This window comes from Panthera tigris, chromosome B4 (genome assembly GCF_018350195.1).
Source record: "Panthera tigris isolate Pti1 chromosome B4, P.tigris_Pti1_mat1.1, whole genome shotgun sequence".
Classification (NCBI taxonomy): Eukaryota; Metazoa; Chordata; class Mammalia; order Carnivora; family Felidae; genus Panthera; species Panthera tigris.
The window spans coordinates 74,252,778-74,268,961 of record NC_056666.1 but is presented as its reverse complement, the minus strand read 5'-3'; the positions used below and the strand labels follow the sequence as shown (position 1 = coordinate 74,268,961).

Sequence of the window (16,184 nt, the reverse complement as noted above, 5' to 3'; positions counted from 1 at the left end):
CCAGGTGCTTCACTGAAAAGAAGTCACTTGCACACCTGGAGTTCAGCTACTAAAAACTGCTGTTAGTTTGGGAGTCTCAACACATACCCTCTCCTTCTCCCCTGTCCAGCTTGAGTTCAAAGTCCAGGATGGAAGGGAAAGTAGGTTGAGTTGGCAGTGCGTGTCCTGACCAGTGCAGGGTCAGTCAACTCCTTGGAACCGGAGGTAAGGAGAGAGGAGGGAAGGCATGGCTTGTGCAGTCCCAACTAAGCCCTGGTCCATGTAACGGGCCCAGAAGCCCCACCCTGACATCCCCCTAGTACCAGTCAGCAAAGAGGGGAGATGACGCCTCTTTATTAAGGTTAACACCAAGGAAAGCATTGAGAAGGAATACACAGTGGAGGAGAAAGGGCACACAAAGTCACTACTCAAGGAGGTGGAAGGGAGGCACATCAGTTAAGAACCTCAGGACAGCCACATGCTCCATGCCCTGGTTGTGAGGGAAAAGAGGAAAGGAGAGGGGAAAGCGCCATGATAGCCTGGGGCTCACAGAAGGGTCTGAAGCCCCCTGAACCTAACACCAGAGCCACAAGCCCTGCCCCTCAGGGCTCACACACTACTGCACAAGTCGACATACGTAACACACACAAGACATTATGGAGGCAACACCGAGAGGCAGTGGGCAGGGACAAATTGACAGGAAAAGGAACTGAAGTTAAGCAGGTGTAGCCAGGAGAGAGACAGTTTTTGGCTGCAGCCTCCAAGAGTCCCTCAAACGTCCCCTAAATCTGGGCTGCTGCTGAGCACCCCCAAGTCTCTGCCTGTGTACTGGGCTCTTTGTTCTCTAAGCCCCAGTGAGTGGATAAAGCAATCCCAGATGAAGTCAGTGACAAGGCAGGATCCGCTCTGCATGCAAAAATCCTAGAGGTTGAGCTATTATGTCTTCATGCACATTCATAGCCAGCTCCTCCCAGCCCAGGGGCCCTTGGAACCCCATTCACTTAGATTCCTAGGGCTGCAGTTCCCTCCTCAAGCTTCCTTTACCAATCAGCAGCCGCAGAGATCTGTGAGGGGGAGAGGCTTCTGCAGAGCGCTGAATATCTTGGATTTCAGCAGAAGGGTAAATTTTCTGTTGCCAGAACAGAATACCCTCAATTCCTTAGTTTCTAGGTAAATCGTTAAGAGATTATTTGCCATAGTCCTAGATAAGTCCTTTTTCAGAATAGAAAAAGCAGAATTTTATTTACACAATTCAGGGGTTCTCCTGTTGGCCGGGGAGGGGGAATGGGCAGGGTAGGGGGTGGAAGGGAGTCCAGAGATGGGCGCTTCCTCTCCCGGAACCTCACCTTTCCGCAGTTTGCTACGTCTCCCTCGGTTGGGCAGAAGGGATTCTTGACGCTCCCAAAGTCCTTCACCCTATAAATCCTTCCTCGAGGGAGTCTCTCTGCCTGACCCACATGAGCAGCGGTCGGAGTGAAGCATGCTGCACCGCACCGTTCAGTCCCCTCGCGTCATGCACTCGGAAACCCAAAGCCAGCCCGGGAAAGTAGTGCCCCCTCGGAGTCCCCTCACAGAGAGGCCTCGCCCTCCAGCTGCAGCAGGGTAATGTCGGGCAGATCGAGGGGCTCCACAAGTGGCCCGTCCCCCCCAAGGAGACCAGCACAGGGGCTCTCGGGGCGCTCACAGTGACTAGTGGGTGTGGCGGAGCTGGGCATCTCCTTCTCCTCTTCTTCATCGTCGTCCTCGTCCTCAGGATCGCGACCCAGCAAACCGCTGTCCCCGATCCCAGGCGAAGGGGTCTCCGGCTCTTGGCGGGCACCCGGGAAGCTCCCCTTGCCGCCGACCACGCCCAGACCGCCCTGGCGGGGCGCCGTGGTCATAATCTGGCACATGGAGACGATGGCCCGCTGGTTGGCGCACACGTCGTCCGAGAGCACCTGGATGTGCGAGGCCTGCTCGTCCAGGGCCCCCCGCATGGCCCTCACGTCCTCAAACAGGGCCTGCAGCTGGGCCTTCAGGTGCTCCATCAGTTCCTTCATGCCGCCGTTGTACTCCCCGGAGATCACGTCCCCCACGGCCGGCACGGTGGACACCTCCAGAGGTGCCGGCATGTCGCCGCCGTCCTTGGTCATGATCTCCAGCAGACCGTCCTCCATTGAATGGCAGAAGCGGGCGGTGGCGGCTCTGGGTCCGGTCCAGCCCGGCCTCCGGGGTTGGGGGGTGAGGTGGGGGAGAGGGACGGGGAAGGGGGAGAGGTCCCCGGAGGGGCGGGGAGGAACCGAGGGCAGAGGAGGCTCCCGAGAGGGCAGGGAGCCGACGTGAGGAGACGAGTCCCGGGCGGAGGGCGCGGGCAGGATCGGGGGAGGCCGGAAAGAGCCGGCGGGACGAGGACCCGGCGAGAGTCCCGGGCCGGCGACTCTCCGGCTTGCCCCGGGGCGAAAGCGCCCAGAGCTGCCTCGCCTCCCGAACTGCGCCCGTGTCAGCGCCGCTCTCCCGGCGCCACGAGCTGCGAGGACCCGCGGGTTCTCTGGGTCACAGAAGCGCTCGCGGAGGGGCCCGGGCGGAGGCCAGCAGCGGGTACCGCTCGGGAATACCCCCGGCCATTAACGGGCAGCGCCCGCGAGTGTGCTTGGAGTGGCAGGGGCGGGTCTCCCGGCCTCGCCGCGGATGCTCCCCTGTTTCCAAGGCGACGCACGGCACGTAAATGACGTGTGTCTCCATGGCAACCAGGAAGTAGGGAAGAAAAGGAAGGATGGTTGCGAAGCTGCAGTGGGGCTCGGGAGTCGGAAACGGCGGGTGGGGCAGGAGGGGAGGGGACGCCGCAGTGGCCTCCGCTGAGTGGAGAGAGCGTGTGGCTGCGATGTTTAATCGGGAAGCATGAGAGAGCAGTTTGCTGCATGAAACCCCAGGTCGGGGAGACATCGTCCCTCCCCCCGTCTGGGTGCTAGACCCTGAGCGCGACCGCCTTGGAAGGATTTTCACCCACCCGCAATCCTTTCTCAGAGGACGGCGCCAGAGCCGGGTCCTGCTTCTGTGTCCTCCAGCCGTCCGCAGGAGAGCAGAGAGGGTGGAGAGGCCGACGCTGGTCCCAGACTGGAACTGGGGCGCCGCGGCGCCCCGGCGGTGCAGAGGGTGGGGAGGGCACTACGCAGGGTGTCTGTCGCCTTTCCCTCCGGCTCCTGCAGTGAATCAGCCCTCGCCTCGTGGTTAGCACAGAAGCTAAGAAAGGGTGGGATTCCCTCCCGTCTGAGATGAGCCCCAACCGTTCCTACGGCACTGGGAGTTTCTCTAGGATGGTGGGGCAAAGTACTTAAGTTTTGAGAACGAAAGCTCCATAAGGGCAGAGATTTTGTGTCTCCGCGCCCTCAACCGCGGAGTCCCCAGCACCGAAAATAGTGCCTGGCACGTAGTAAGTAAATGCTCTCTGTGTATGTTGAACGAATATTTTAACAAGAACCACCATGTCCCCGTTCCCTCATCCAGAACTCCGCAACCCACACAGAGTTGAGTTTAGGAGACCTGAATTCAATTTTGTTTCTGCCATTTAATTCAGAAGCCTTGGATAAATAATTTTCCTGATCTGTTAGGGCATTGAACTGGGTAGTCTAGATTATTCCTAACTCCGAATAACATTCTGCATCAGCTCACAGGTAAAAGGGTAAACTTTTGGCTGTGTGTGGAAGGGATGGGTAAGGACATGGGGGGATGGGTGTGAAGGCAGTTTCCCCTCCGCAGGCCCAGTGGCCACGTACAGACACACACTGAGTGTCTCAACCTTTGTGACAACTCCTTTCCCTATTGGAGAGATGGAGTGGGGAAGGGGGGTGGGTAAGAAAGAAAATTTGAATTTAATATATTTACAGATGACTTGAGATTGAGAAGCAAAAGCACCTGGTCAGCAGCATACTAACGAGTAAATGACCCTATTAATTTGGAGACGCCAAGTGGCCGGAAACTAAAAATGAATTTCATGAGAAGACATAAATCTAAGGAGGAGAAACAAACTGTATCACTTCAAGATGGGGAAGAGCTAGGTACAGCTGAGTGTTTTGCACACTAGTAGTTCAGCCTTAGCAAATGTGTTACCTTTGGGTTTCCCTGGTAAGGAAGAGTGGGGCTGACCCAAAGAAACTTTCCCAGTGCTAAAGAACCGTTTGGCTTATGCCTCTTTCACTATTAAAATAGAAATAAGTGGGGGAATAGCCTAAAAGTAGAATATTTAACCTAAGGCATTGCCGATATAATCAAGTACTTAACAGCCTTTAGAAATTTGTTTTCCCAAAACAACTTTATGAACAAATCAAAACCCCTACGGTGTGATATTTCCTAAAATAAATGATGCAGTCCTATTTGCTTGCTCATTCCTTTCTCCATTCCCCAAACTTGTGGCTCTCTCACCTTGGTTATTACTTCTGCCTCCACCCTGTTCCCCACGGGTTATTCCTAAAGCTTAGGAGACGACAGAAATATTTGGCTTTCCTAAGCACAGCCAAAGTGGACTAGTATTTACCAGAAAAAAAAGACTTTTACCAGAAAAACTATAGGAAAACTAGAAACAGAGACAACATACACACACACACACACACACACACACACACACACACAGAGCTGAGCTTCTACAGCATAAGCTTCTAATCATAAGATAGCAAGCATATTCTCAGGGCATACAGGTTCAACCCCACTGTTCATCCTTTCCTGGAGAGTTCTGCTATAGCCAGAAAAGACATGAATTGCAGGTTTTTTGCCAGGGTCTGTGACTTCACATTCTTGATCAGCACTTCACGTGGTTGATTTCATCTTGCCAGCTTTCTCACCTTTCAGGCGGGTCCCTGCCTTCTACCTATAAAGAGTAACCCTGTCCCTAGTATAGGGCCTCCCATCTTAGCTTTAATCTTACATTAAACATAGTCCCCATATAGTGAGAGCTGGGTTATGTCATCATACAGGGCTTTTTGCCACTATTGTTGAGGATACCATGTATGTTAAGGCTTTCAAGCATAAGATTACATCATGCTGCCCAGAGATGTTAGCATGAAGTCTGCTGAGAGTACAGGGGGTCTGAGCCTAGAGGGAGGGGAAATTATTGGAGAAGCACAAAAGAACATGGGAGACAGGTGCAGAGATCAAGGGGTGTGACTGATCCAGTCAAGTTCCAGGTCAGACATTTGAGAGCCAAGGGTAGGCGGGAAGTTGGGGAGTGGACTAGTAGCAGGACTTGAAAATGTAAGGAGGAGACAATCGGTGCATCAGATTCAGAACCAGATCATTTTAGGAATTGTGTGTAAAAATGGGACTAGGGAAAATGGGAGAAGGGTCTAGCCTCTGAAAAATAAGAGCGACAGATGCAGAGAGTGAAGGAACCTCAGTCAACTGGCCGGGTTTCAGGGCTGGGACCTCTGGACACCAGTGCCCTAGGGTTTGTTGAGTGGGTCCATTCCCATGCAAAAGAGGGCTGAATGGGTACTCTGGCCATGTCATTAGAATATTCACACATATCATGTATGCCACATAGCAAAAAATAATAATAATAATAATAACCCCTGTCTTTCTCTTACCTTCCAGAAACCACCTTAGTTGTTCTATTCCTTCATCCCAGTCTCATGAGCCAGTGGAGTGAAGAGATTCCATGGAGCATAGATACAGGTCTCCATCAGGTACACCTAGTTCCAAACATCACAGCCTCACTAGAATGGTAATTGTCAGTAGTCTCTGCCATTTTCCTCTAACTGGCGTCCAGTCTATTTCCAGTTTCTCTTTTATATAGCTGGTATACTTTTTGCACTATAACTCCAACAGCCATGATGAAGATGCTCACTTGACCCAGATCTAGAGTGATGATCAAAATCAAAGTAGAACTGACTGCTATACCTTAGGTCCACGATCCCAGACAGTACTCCCCAGATGTAAGTCTTACGGCATTGAGTTGCCTTATGGCATCTCAGCATGATGTCACATTCAAAAGAAACACATCCAATAGCCAAAAAGAATTAAAAAGCAATTTATATTAATCTCTGGGACTTTATTATAGTTTTTTATTCTTTATTTATTATTTATTATAGTTTATTATAGTCTCTGGGAAAACTCTAAAGGAATTTGCATTCCCAGCACAGAGCAAAAGATCTTCAACTTTTCTTCCCTCCTTCTCTATTCATCTTGTACATCGTGACATAGCTGTAGCTGCCATCCCCTCTCCTTTCTCTGCAGACACCCCCAAACTTTCTCTCAAGCCTGGCCTTTGTTTTCTCATTCCCCTGCTTACTTCACTTCTTGGATGTATTCTTTTTCTCTTCTGCAGGAAGGAACTCCTGGTCCTTGTTTCAGCTCCTTTGATTTTGTTCTCCATTCTGCACCATTCTCAGTGACAGGGGTCTCCTTCCTAGGGGGCAAGAAAGACTGAGAACACCCATTGTTGTGAGTTTGGTCTCTCACCAAACTCTGCCTGGTGTTACAGACAGTCTGTTTTTCTCATTTCCTTTACTCTTGTACAGAGAAATGGGCATGGTACTTTGCAAGGACTTTGAGCTAGTATGAGCCTCCAGCTTGGAGAGGGTGTCCAACCGTCCACACTCTCAAGAACTCTGTTGTCACAGACATGACCATGAGGTTAGACACACACACACACACACACACACACACACACACACACACGCACCTATGCACCCACACCCTCTCTTAAGTCTGAGCAAGACTTCCAGTGGCGTGCTCTATGCCCTTTAACTATTTTTAGGAGTCTTAAAAAGACCATTCCCCCTACATTTCTTTCTCTTCCATATCAGCTTTACTCAAAGCAAGAATTCCAGGGGACCTTCCAACTTCTTATGCAGTCCGAATTTCCACTACAAATAACCCGTCATTCCAATTAAACTTGTTGTGCTGGTGTTCACCCTGTCTCCCCTTTCTGCATTACCCACTGCAACAGCTTCTTTGTGGCAACACCAGCAGAGGCTTATTTCTTCTCTCAGTGTATTATGTCCAATCATTTATCATGTGCCACTCTGGCAGGACTAGTTCCAGTCCAAGTGTTGCTGGGTAGTTGGCCACAGACTGGCATTCGGGGCTCTGGGGCCACCCATGATGCCTGGTACAGGGCCTCATGCACCCTCCATCATTTCCATGTGTTTTCTGCACCCAGAAAGTTGCCAACAGCTCAGGGACTGGTTTGGCCCCAAGTCAGAATCCTCAACAGGCACTGATGATGCTTTACCACCCGAGAACACTCATAATTTTTGGTGCCATAGGACAATTTTGCTTTACAAATTGCCTCTCCCAGAGTATCGGTCCGATTTGGAGGAAACTCTAAGCATCTGGGCAGGGTGTGGACTCTGGTATGTCTGCCCTTCCATTTAAAGGAATGTATAGAAATATAGTGTTCCTCTATACTGACTTATGCAGACTTCCCAGCCTCTTCCCGCCTGTTGTATCCTGAGAAAGTCTGTAGTATTCTATTGTAGACAACTCATACAAAATGTTGTGGTCTCACTCTTACTGTTACATCTAGTTATGCTCTCTCTCCATACCTCTCAGAGACCCTAAAATGGTATCAGAGGTAGCTTTACCACTTCCTTTTTGCTACGAGGTAGTATCCCAAGGATAAGCAAAGCATTGCCAACTGCATTCTAGCAGTGACTGTGAGGGTGCACTATGCTTCCATTCCATTGCACACATGTGGGGACCACACTACTATTCGTGATGGTGTCACACACTGGGTCCCCAAAAGGTGACCCACATCCTCAAAGTACTGCAACAGTGCGGGATCTTAGATGGAAGTAAAGAGAAGGGTCCTCTCCCCACCTTTTCCACCCAGCCCCTCAAGCCACTGTTTTAAAAAGTCCCACGTGAAAACAACTCCATCTTCTATGGTCAACCATAAGTTTCACGGTTTACAGGCCCAATGCCTGCTTTGTTTTCTTTAAGGTGCAAGGATCCCCTTCACTCCAGAACTCTCTAGTCCTTTCATTTTGCTTTACTTTGCTCCATAGCAGTTAACATCCATCATACTGTATTTTACCTGTTTGTTTTTTTATTGCCTTTCCACGAGGGAGTGAGCTCCATTGGGGCAGAGGTTTGGCTTTGTTCGCTGTGATATCTCCGACACCTAGAATAGTGCCTGGCACGTGTGCTGAGCTCAAGAAATACTTGTCAAATAGATTAATGACTGAAGGCTGAATCCACATCCAAGAAAAGAAACATCTCCCTTAAGGACATGTAGCCCGCAGAGCTCCAACTCTGGCTTATCTTCGAGAGCAGCATCGTTTTTTGTTTGTTTGTTTGTTTGTTTGTTTTGGTTTCAACCATTTACTTTCATGATTTGTAGCTTATGTTCACACAATTAAATGGCCCTGTTAGTGACTTATTTCTTTGAACAAAGATACTTATTATCAGATACATAGAAGTAGCCACTTCTTGCAAAACAAGCGTTTGTGGCTTTGAAATGAGAATTATCACCTGCCTACCCACTTGAACCCCCAGTGGTATATTCCACCACTCTCTCCATCTCTCAAAAATAATGAGGCCAAGTTTTGGTCAGAACTCAAGGTCGGAGGACTGCATGCTCTCCCCTCTCCTCAATGTTGTTTGAGAATGGGGTGATGCCAAGCAGTGTATCCCCATCCTGTATGTCAAGGAGAGCTCCTGATTTATACTCTTAATCTACTGGAGACAGGCTCCAAAAAAGTACCAAGCTACTGGTTATAAGATTGATAGCTAACTGAGAGAGATGTTATAAACAGAAGGGTTGCTGTGCTTTAAAAACTAGTGTTTCTCTTCTGTTCGAGTTCCTGAATTGGTAGACTAGTAACGTAGGGTAATGTTAGCCCAGGATACTTTTTACTGTAATAAAATGTAAGCCTTTTTCCCCCTTGTTTGTGCCTGCTCTACTTCTAAAACCAAATCAAACCAACACAAAAATTCTCCACATTGATCAAATACATAACAAAGGAGATCTAAGGATCAGTCTTTCTAGAACAGTAAAACCAAAGTAAAATGAAACATCACACATGGATCAGAAAAACAATATTCCAGAAATTGAGGTTAGTCTCTAAAACAACCCAAGGAGAACAATTTCAATAAGATTTTGCTTTTCTCAACAATGTTGTCTAAGTCTCTAAGAAGCAGAGGGAAATTTTATGTGAGTTCACTGGTGATTGCCAGAATGAATGCACTAAGCTGGGGCTTAGTTTCCCTTAAAGTACAATCCTGAGTTACATATCTGTTCTCCTATCTATCCCAGTTCATCCATCACTGTATCACACAACTGCTCCCAGTTGCTTCTTATGTTACTAAAAATCAGTTCCCTCCTACCAATGGCACTAGTGGTTTTTGCTTCTCTGCAAAATAATGAGTACCATTCAAGACACCTGCAGGTGTGATAACTAATAAACTGCCCACAATTTCACATGATTAGAACATTGAAATTGCTGATGTTTAATTGTAATGAGGTCTGTGAGACCCCTAAGTCTCCTCTACTTCATACTTGTGGACTTTTATTAGTGTTTAGGAGGACATTCTCGTCATTGGAAAGAGTGCTTATCGAGAAAGGTTCTTTGGAGTGGAGCACGAGGTGATGCCAGGGTGTAATTTGAATTTAAAGTCTAACGGAGGAAAGGAAATAATCAACAGAGATGTGAGAGAGAGGGAAAGGCTAGAAAGAAGTTCTCAGTAAATTTTTAACTCTGAAACAAACTAGCACAGAGAATAGATAGCAGCATCACTCCCTGATCCACTGTGCGGGCAAGACACAGGATGAGGCATTTAAGTCAGATTTTTTAAAGGGCCGCTTTCTTTTTTTCACGTTTCAAGTTTTTATATAAATTCTAGTTAGTTAACATATAATGTAATATTAGTTTCAGGAGTAGAATTTAGCGATTCACCACTTGCATTAATACCCAGTGTTCCTCACAACAAGTGCCCTCCTTGAAACCGACCACCCATTTAGCATCCCCTGCCCACCCCCCCCTTCAGCAACCTTCAGTTTGTTCTCTGTAGTTAAGAGCCTCTTATGGTTTGTCTCCCTCTCTTTTTTTTCCTTCTCCTATGCTCATCTGTTTCATTTTTTAAATTCCACATATGAGTGAAATCATATGGTATTTGTCTTTCTCTGACTGACTTATTTCACTTGACATAATACACTGGGTCCATCCACATTGTTGCAAATGGAAAGATTTCATTCTTTGTGATGGCTGAATAATATTCCATTATATTCCACACACACACACACACACACACACACACACACACACACACACACATCTTCTTTATCCATTCATCAATCCATATACATTTGGGTTCTTTCCATAATTTTGCTATTGTTGATAATGCTGTTATAAACATTGGGGTGCATGCGCCCTGTTGAATCAGTATTTTTGTATCCTTTGGGTAATACCTAGTAGTGCAGTTGCTGGGTCATAGGGTAGTTCTATTTTAGTTTTTTGAGAAAGCTCCATACTGTTTTCCAGAGTGGCTGCACTAGTTTGCATTCCCACCAACAGTATAAGAGGTTCCTCTTTCTCTGCATCCTTGCCAACATCTGTTGTTTCCTGTGCTAATTTCAGCAATTCTGACAGATGTGAGGTGGTATCTCATTGTGGTTTCAATTTGTATTTCTCTTATGGCCAGCGATGTTGAGTATCTTTTCATGTGTCTTTTAGCCATCTGTATATCTTTGGGAAAATGTCTATTTATGTTTTCTGCCCATTTCTTAACTGGATTATTTGGGGGGGGGTGTTGGTGTGGAGTTTGAAAAGTTCTTTATAGATTTTGGATACTAATTCTTTATCATATATGTCATTTGCAAATGTCTTCTCCCATTCCATAGGTTGCCTTTTCGTTTTTTTTATTGTTTCCTTCACTGTGAAGATGCTTTTTATCTTGAGGAAGCCCCAATAGTTCATTGTGTTTTTGTTTCCTTTGCCTCCAGAGACTTGTCTAGTAGGAAGTTGCTACAGCCAGTGTCAGAAAAGTTGCTGCCTTTTTCTCCTCTAGGATTTTTATGGTTTTCTGTCTCATGTTTAGTTCTTTCATCCATTTTGAATTTATTTTTCTGTATGGTATAAGAAAGTGCCCCAGTTTCATTCTTTTGCATGTTGCTGTCCAGTTTTCCCAACACCATTTGTTGAAGAGACTGTCTTTTTTCCATTGGATATTCTTTCCTGCTTGATCAAAGATTAGTTGGCCATATAGTTGTAGGTCCATTTCTGGATTTTCTATTCTGTTCTATTGATCTATATGTCTATTTTTGTGCCAGTACTGTCTTGGTGACTATAGCTTTGTAATATAACTTGAAGTCCAGAATTGTGATGCTTCCAGCTTTGTTTTTTTCTTTTTCAAGAGTGCTTTGGCTATTCAGGGTCTTTTGTGGTTCCATATAAATTTTAGGATTGTTTGTTCTATCTCTGTGAAAAGTGCTGGTGGTATTTTGATAGAGATTGCATTAAACATGTAGATTCTATGAGGCCAAGCATTACCTTGATTCCAATATCAGACAAAGACCCTAGTGAAAAGGAGAATTACAAGCCAATATACCTGATGAACATGGATGCAAAAATTCTGAACAAATTCTAGCAAATCGAATCCAACAGTACTTTAAAAGAATTCACCACGATCTAGTGGTATTTATTCCTGGGCTGCAAGAGTGGTTCAATATTTGCAAATCAGTCAACATCATATACCACATTAATAAAATAGAGGACAAGAATGATATGGTCCTCTCAATAGATGCAGAAAAAGCATTTGACAAAGCACAGCTCCCATTCTTGATTTAAAAAGAAAAAAAAAAAACCAACCCTCAACAAAGTAGGGATAGAGGGAACATACCTCAACATCATAAAAAGCCACATCCAAAAGACCCACAGCTAATATCATTCTCAATGGGGAAAAACTGAGAGCTTTTCCTCTATGGTCAGGAACAAGACAGGGATGTCCAATCTCACCATTGTTATTTAACATAGTGCTGGAAGTCCTAGCCTCAAAAATCGGACAACAAAAAGAAATAAAAGGCATCCAGATTGGCAAGGAATAAGTCAAATTTCACTCTTTGAAGATGACACAATACATTATATGGAAAACCTGAAAGACTCCACCAAAAAATTGTTGAACTGATACATGAATTTAGTAAAGTCTCAGGGTACACAAATCAATGTACAGAAGTCTGTTGCATTTCTATACACCAATAGTGAAACAGCAGAAAGAGAAATCAAGGAATCGATCCCATTTGCAATTGTACCAAAAACTGCAAGATACCTAAGAATAAACCTAACCAAAGAAGTAAAAGATCTGTACTCCGAAAACTATAGGACACTTGTGAAAGAAATTGAAGATGACACAGAGAAATGGAAAAACATTTCATGCTCATGGAATGGAACAACAAATATCGTTAAAATGTCTATACTACCTAAAGGGCTTCTTGAGAGTGATGGATATCTGAGACGAAGGAGCCTGAATCTCTTGGAGGACCTGAAAACTGGGCGAGTCTTACTTGTCTATCTTGGAAAGAAATAGATTTATATATGTTTGAGTCCAGCTCTGTGATATTTTGGCACCCTACTGCCTGCATTTTAACCACAAATCCAAAGTGAAAGAGCCATGAAGTGATTGTGTGTTTTTCAAAATAGGAAGACTACCGGAAGCTACACAGGTACTTCTCTAATCCATTTCCTCCTCCCCATTTCTATAAGCAACACCACCCTTCAGGCTCTTGCTATCTGATGTCCAGAAGGTTGTATAGCTCCTCAATCTCAGCCTTGCCTCTGCCACTTCCCTTCCCTCTCTTCCCCACAGCAGTTAGAAAAATCTGCCTAAAATTCAGATTTGAGCCTGTTCGCAGACCAGCTTAAATGTTCCAAAGGCTTCCCATAGCTTCCGACCTCATTTTTTTTCACCACTTTATGCCCCATTGTTTACCTTCTAGATGCACAAATCTGCTTGTAGTTCCCATATCCCGGCACACTTTCGTGCTGCCATACCTTTATTCATACTGTTCTCCATGTTTAATGCCTTCCTTGACTTTTTTCCCCTTTAGTTTTGGACCTTAATCAGTTGTGAAATATAACACAAATATATACAAGTAAATAAACATATCTGTACAATTTAATGAACAAAGGTAATAGATGTATAATCACTATCTAAGAAACAGATATTGGAATCATCTCCCCTCCCCTCCCCAAAGCCCCCATTGCCATGCTGGAGTCAAGACTGTCTCCTTCCTACGGATGCCCACTATCTTTATTGTCATGATAATAATTTTTCACTTTTCTACATAGTTTGTCACATATTTATACAACCCTAAACAAGATAGTGTGATTTTGCCTGTTTTTGAATTTTATATGATGGAATCACAATGAATTTGTTCTCTTGAACTTTATATGAATGGACTCACACAATTTATTGTTTTATGTCCGGCTTATTTTCCTCTTTTTCACAATATTAAATTTGTGAAAGTCATCAGTTTTGGGGGGGGGTACCTGTGCTTCATTCGTTTTCATTGTTTTACTGTATTCCATTATATGAACATACTGCAATGCATAAATATTTGTATTCTGTTGTGTTCTACCATTGATAGTTCAGTTGTTTTCAAGTTTAAGACTATTACTACAATACTGCTATAAATATTCTAGTACATGTCTCATGGTACATATAACAAGTTTTTCTAAAATAGAAGTTTTTCTAAAGTTTATACATATGGATGGACTTGCTGATCATAGAATATGCTTATATTCAGCTCTACTGGAAAATATCAAATTGCTTTCGAACATGGTTGTCATAATTTACACTCCACCAACACAGTAAGAGTTCTCATTACCCCATATTTTCTCCAACCCTTGGTGTGTCAGACTTTTAATTATTACCTTCTCTCTGATATAATCCCAGGTGCCTAGAACAGTACCTGGCTCATAGTAAGCATGCATTACATATTTGTTGAATGAATCAATATTTCTTAATTTCCAAACATGAGACTTTTCTAATTGTCTTTTTTGTTATTAATAGCTTAAATTAATTGTAGTTGAAGAATACTTCCTATACAATATGAACCTTCCAAAATTTGTTGAAATTTGCCTAATAGAGAAATTTTTATTTATAATCATACATACATCATGAAAGAATATGTGTTTTGCATTTGCTGGATGCAAGTTTTAGATATATACATTAGTACAAAATTAAAGAGATTTATAAAGTGTTTATAAAAATTTTCTATATCCTAAGTTATTTTGCTACTTATATTACAAGTTACTAAAAAGGGGTTATTATAATCTTCCACTATATTTCTGAATTTACCTTCTGATAACTGATAATTTTTTCTTTATATATTCTGATGCTATGTTATAAGTGTAATCTAAATTTTTTAATTGCCATAATTTCCTAGTGAATTGAATCATTTTCATTATTAGGTGGTTTTCTTGTTCACTAATAATGTTTTTTGCCTTAAAGTCAATTTTGACTGACATTAATAAGAGTTGCACCCGCTTTCTTTTGAATGGGGTGCATGATGTATCCTTTTCCATTCATCTACTTTCAACCTGTTTCCTTAAGTTTTTTGTTTGTTTGTTTGTTTGTTTGTTTGTTTTGAGAGAGGGAGCACAAGCAGGTAAGGGGCAGAGAGAGGGAGAAAGAGATTCCCAAGTAGGCTCCATGCTGTCAGCAGAGCCCCACATGGGGCTTGATCTCACGAACCATGAGATCATAATCTGAGCTGAAATCAAGAATCAGATGCTCAGCTGACCGAGCCACCCTGATACCCCAATGTTTCCGTAAGTTTTAGGTATTTTTCTGGTAGGTAGAATATAATCAGATTTTGTTTTGTTTTGCTTTTTATCCATTTTGACAGCCTTTGTCTTTTATCTAAAGCATTTGGTCTAATTATATTTAATATCAATACAATTAATATTTGGTTTAAACTATATTTGTAGACTTATCTATTTCTAATGTCTATTAGATCTTACTTCCTATATTTTGAAACTCTTTATTAAGTGATGATTGTTATGTTCTTTTGCTAAACTTACCACTTTACCATTATGAAATGGCTTTTCTTTATTCCTGGTAATATCCATTGCTCTAATATTTACTTAATCTCTATTAATAAAGCCATTTTAGCTTTTTAAATTAGTATTTGCCTGGCATATCTTTTCCATTTTTTTCTTTTGTCATATGTATGCCTTTATGTTTAGAATATACTTAGGTCTTACTTTTTATCTAAACTGACCATCTCTACCCTTTAATTAGGATATTTAGACTACTTACATTTACTACAATTATGTTAAGATTGGTTTTCAATCTCTCATCTTGCTGTTTGTTTTCTGTTTGCCCCATCTGTTCTTTGTTTCTTTCTTCTTATTTCCATTCCAGTGTTTACATTACTTGAATTTTAAAATGATTCCTTTTTACCTTCAATACTGACTTAATAACTCTCTCTTTTCTTTCTCTTTTTCTCTTTTGCTTTGCTGTTAGTATTGCTTTAGAACAATTCTTTCCAATAGAATTTTCTGTGATGATGGAATTGTTCCATATTTTCACTGTTCAGTATGGTAACTACTAGCCACACGTAGATACTGAACTGTTCTACTGTGAACTACTAGCCACATGTAGATATTGAACACTTCAAGTGTGGCTAGTGTGACTAAGGAACTAAATTTTTAATTCTATCAAATTTTAATTTTAATAGCCACATGTGGCAAGTAGCTACTGTATTAGACAGTGGAGCCACAGAGTTTATAATATAAGCCTGCACTTTATTACAGTCAACCTTGAAATAGTGTTAAGCACCTCACAACATATTTTCATTTCCTCCTTTATATCCTGTGTTTTTGCTGTTATATCTATTACTTGTACATATGCTAAAATATCAGGTACATTTTTATTATTTTTACATTAGTCACATCTTTCCAAGAGACTAATACGTGGGAAATATTTTTTATATTTTATTTTATATTTCATCTTCTGTCTGTTTAAAATGCTCTTTATTTTATGTTTGTTTTTGAAAGATATTTTTGCTGAATAAAAACTTCTGGGTTGGCCTTGTCCTCTGCCTTGCATAGCTTTTATAAGAAATATGCTGGCATTATTTTCTTTGTTCTTCTGTAGCAGAATGGCAAACTTTTCTGTAAAGGGCCAGATAGTAAATCTTTTAAGCTTTGCAAACCATAAAAGCCTTTCAGACCACTGCAACTACTCAACTCTGCCATTGTAGCACAAAGCAGCCATAGCAAATACATAAA

The 16,184-nt window shown here is 43.2% G+C and overlaps 2 protein-coding genes across 6 annotated transcripts in view; one reads left to right on the top strand and one right to left on the bottom strand.

Annotated features, from left to right (window-relative positions):
- Positions 1-313: 313 nt before the first annotated feature.
- Positions 314-2,647, bottom strand: CCDC184 (coiled-coil domain containing 184). Its single transcript, XM_007072948.3, has one exon. The coding sequence runs from the start codon at positions 2,133-2,135 to the stop codon at positions 1,548-1,550; it is 588 nt and encodes a 195-aa protein (XP_007073010.1). The 5' UTR covers positions 2,136-2,647; the 3' UTR covers positions 314-1,547.
- Positions 2,648-5,543: 2,896 nt separating this feature from the next.
- The window catches only part of ASB8 (ankyrin repeat and SOCS box containing 8), a 32,380-nt gene continuing 21,739 nt past the window's right edge, over positions 5,544-16,184 (top strand). For 3 of the 5 annotated variants that reach the window (XM_042992184.1, XM_042992189.1, XM_042992183.1), the window contains exon 1: positions 5,544-5,671. The gene's annotated coding sequence lies outside the window, so the exon portion shown is untranslated. The remainder of the gene's footprint in view (positions 5,672-16,184) is intronic. The other 2 variants (XM_042992185.1, XM_042992187.1) reach the window with 2 other exon arrangements.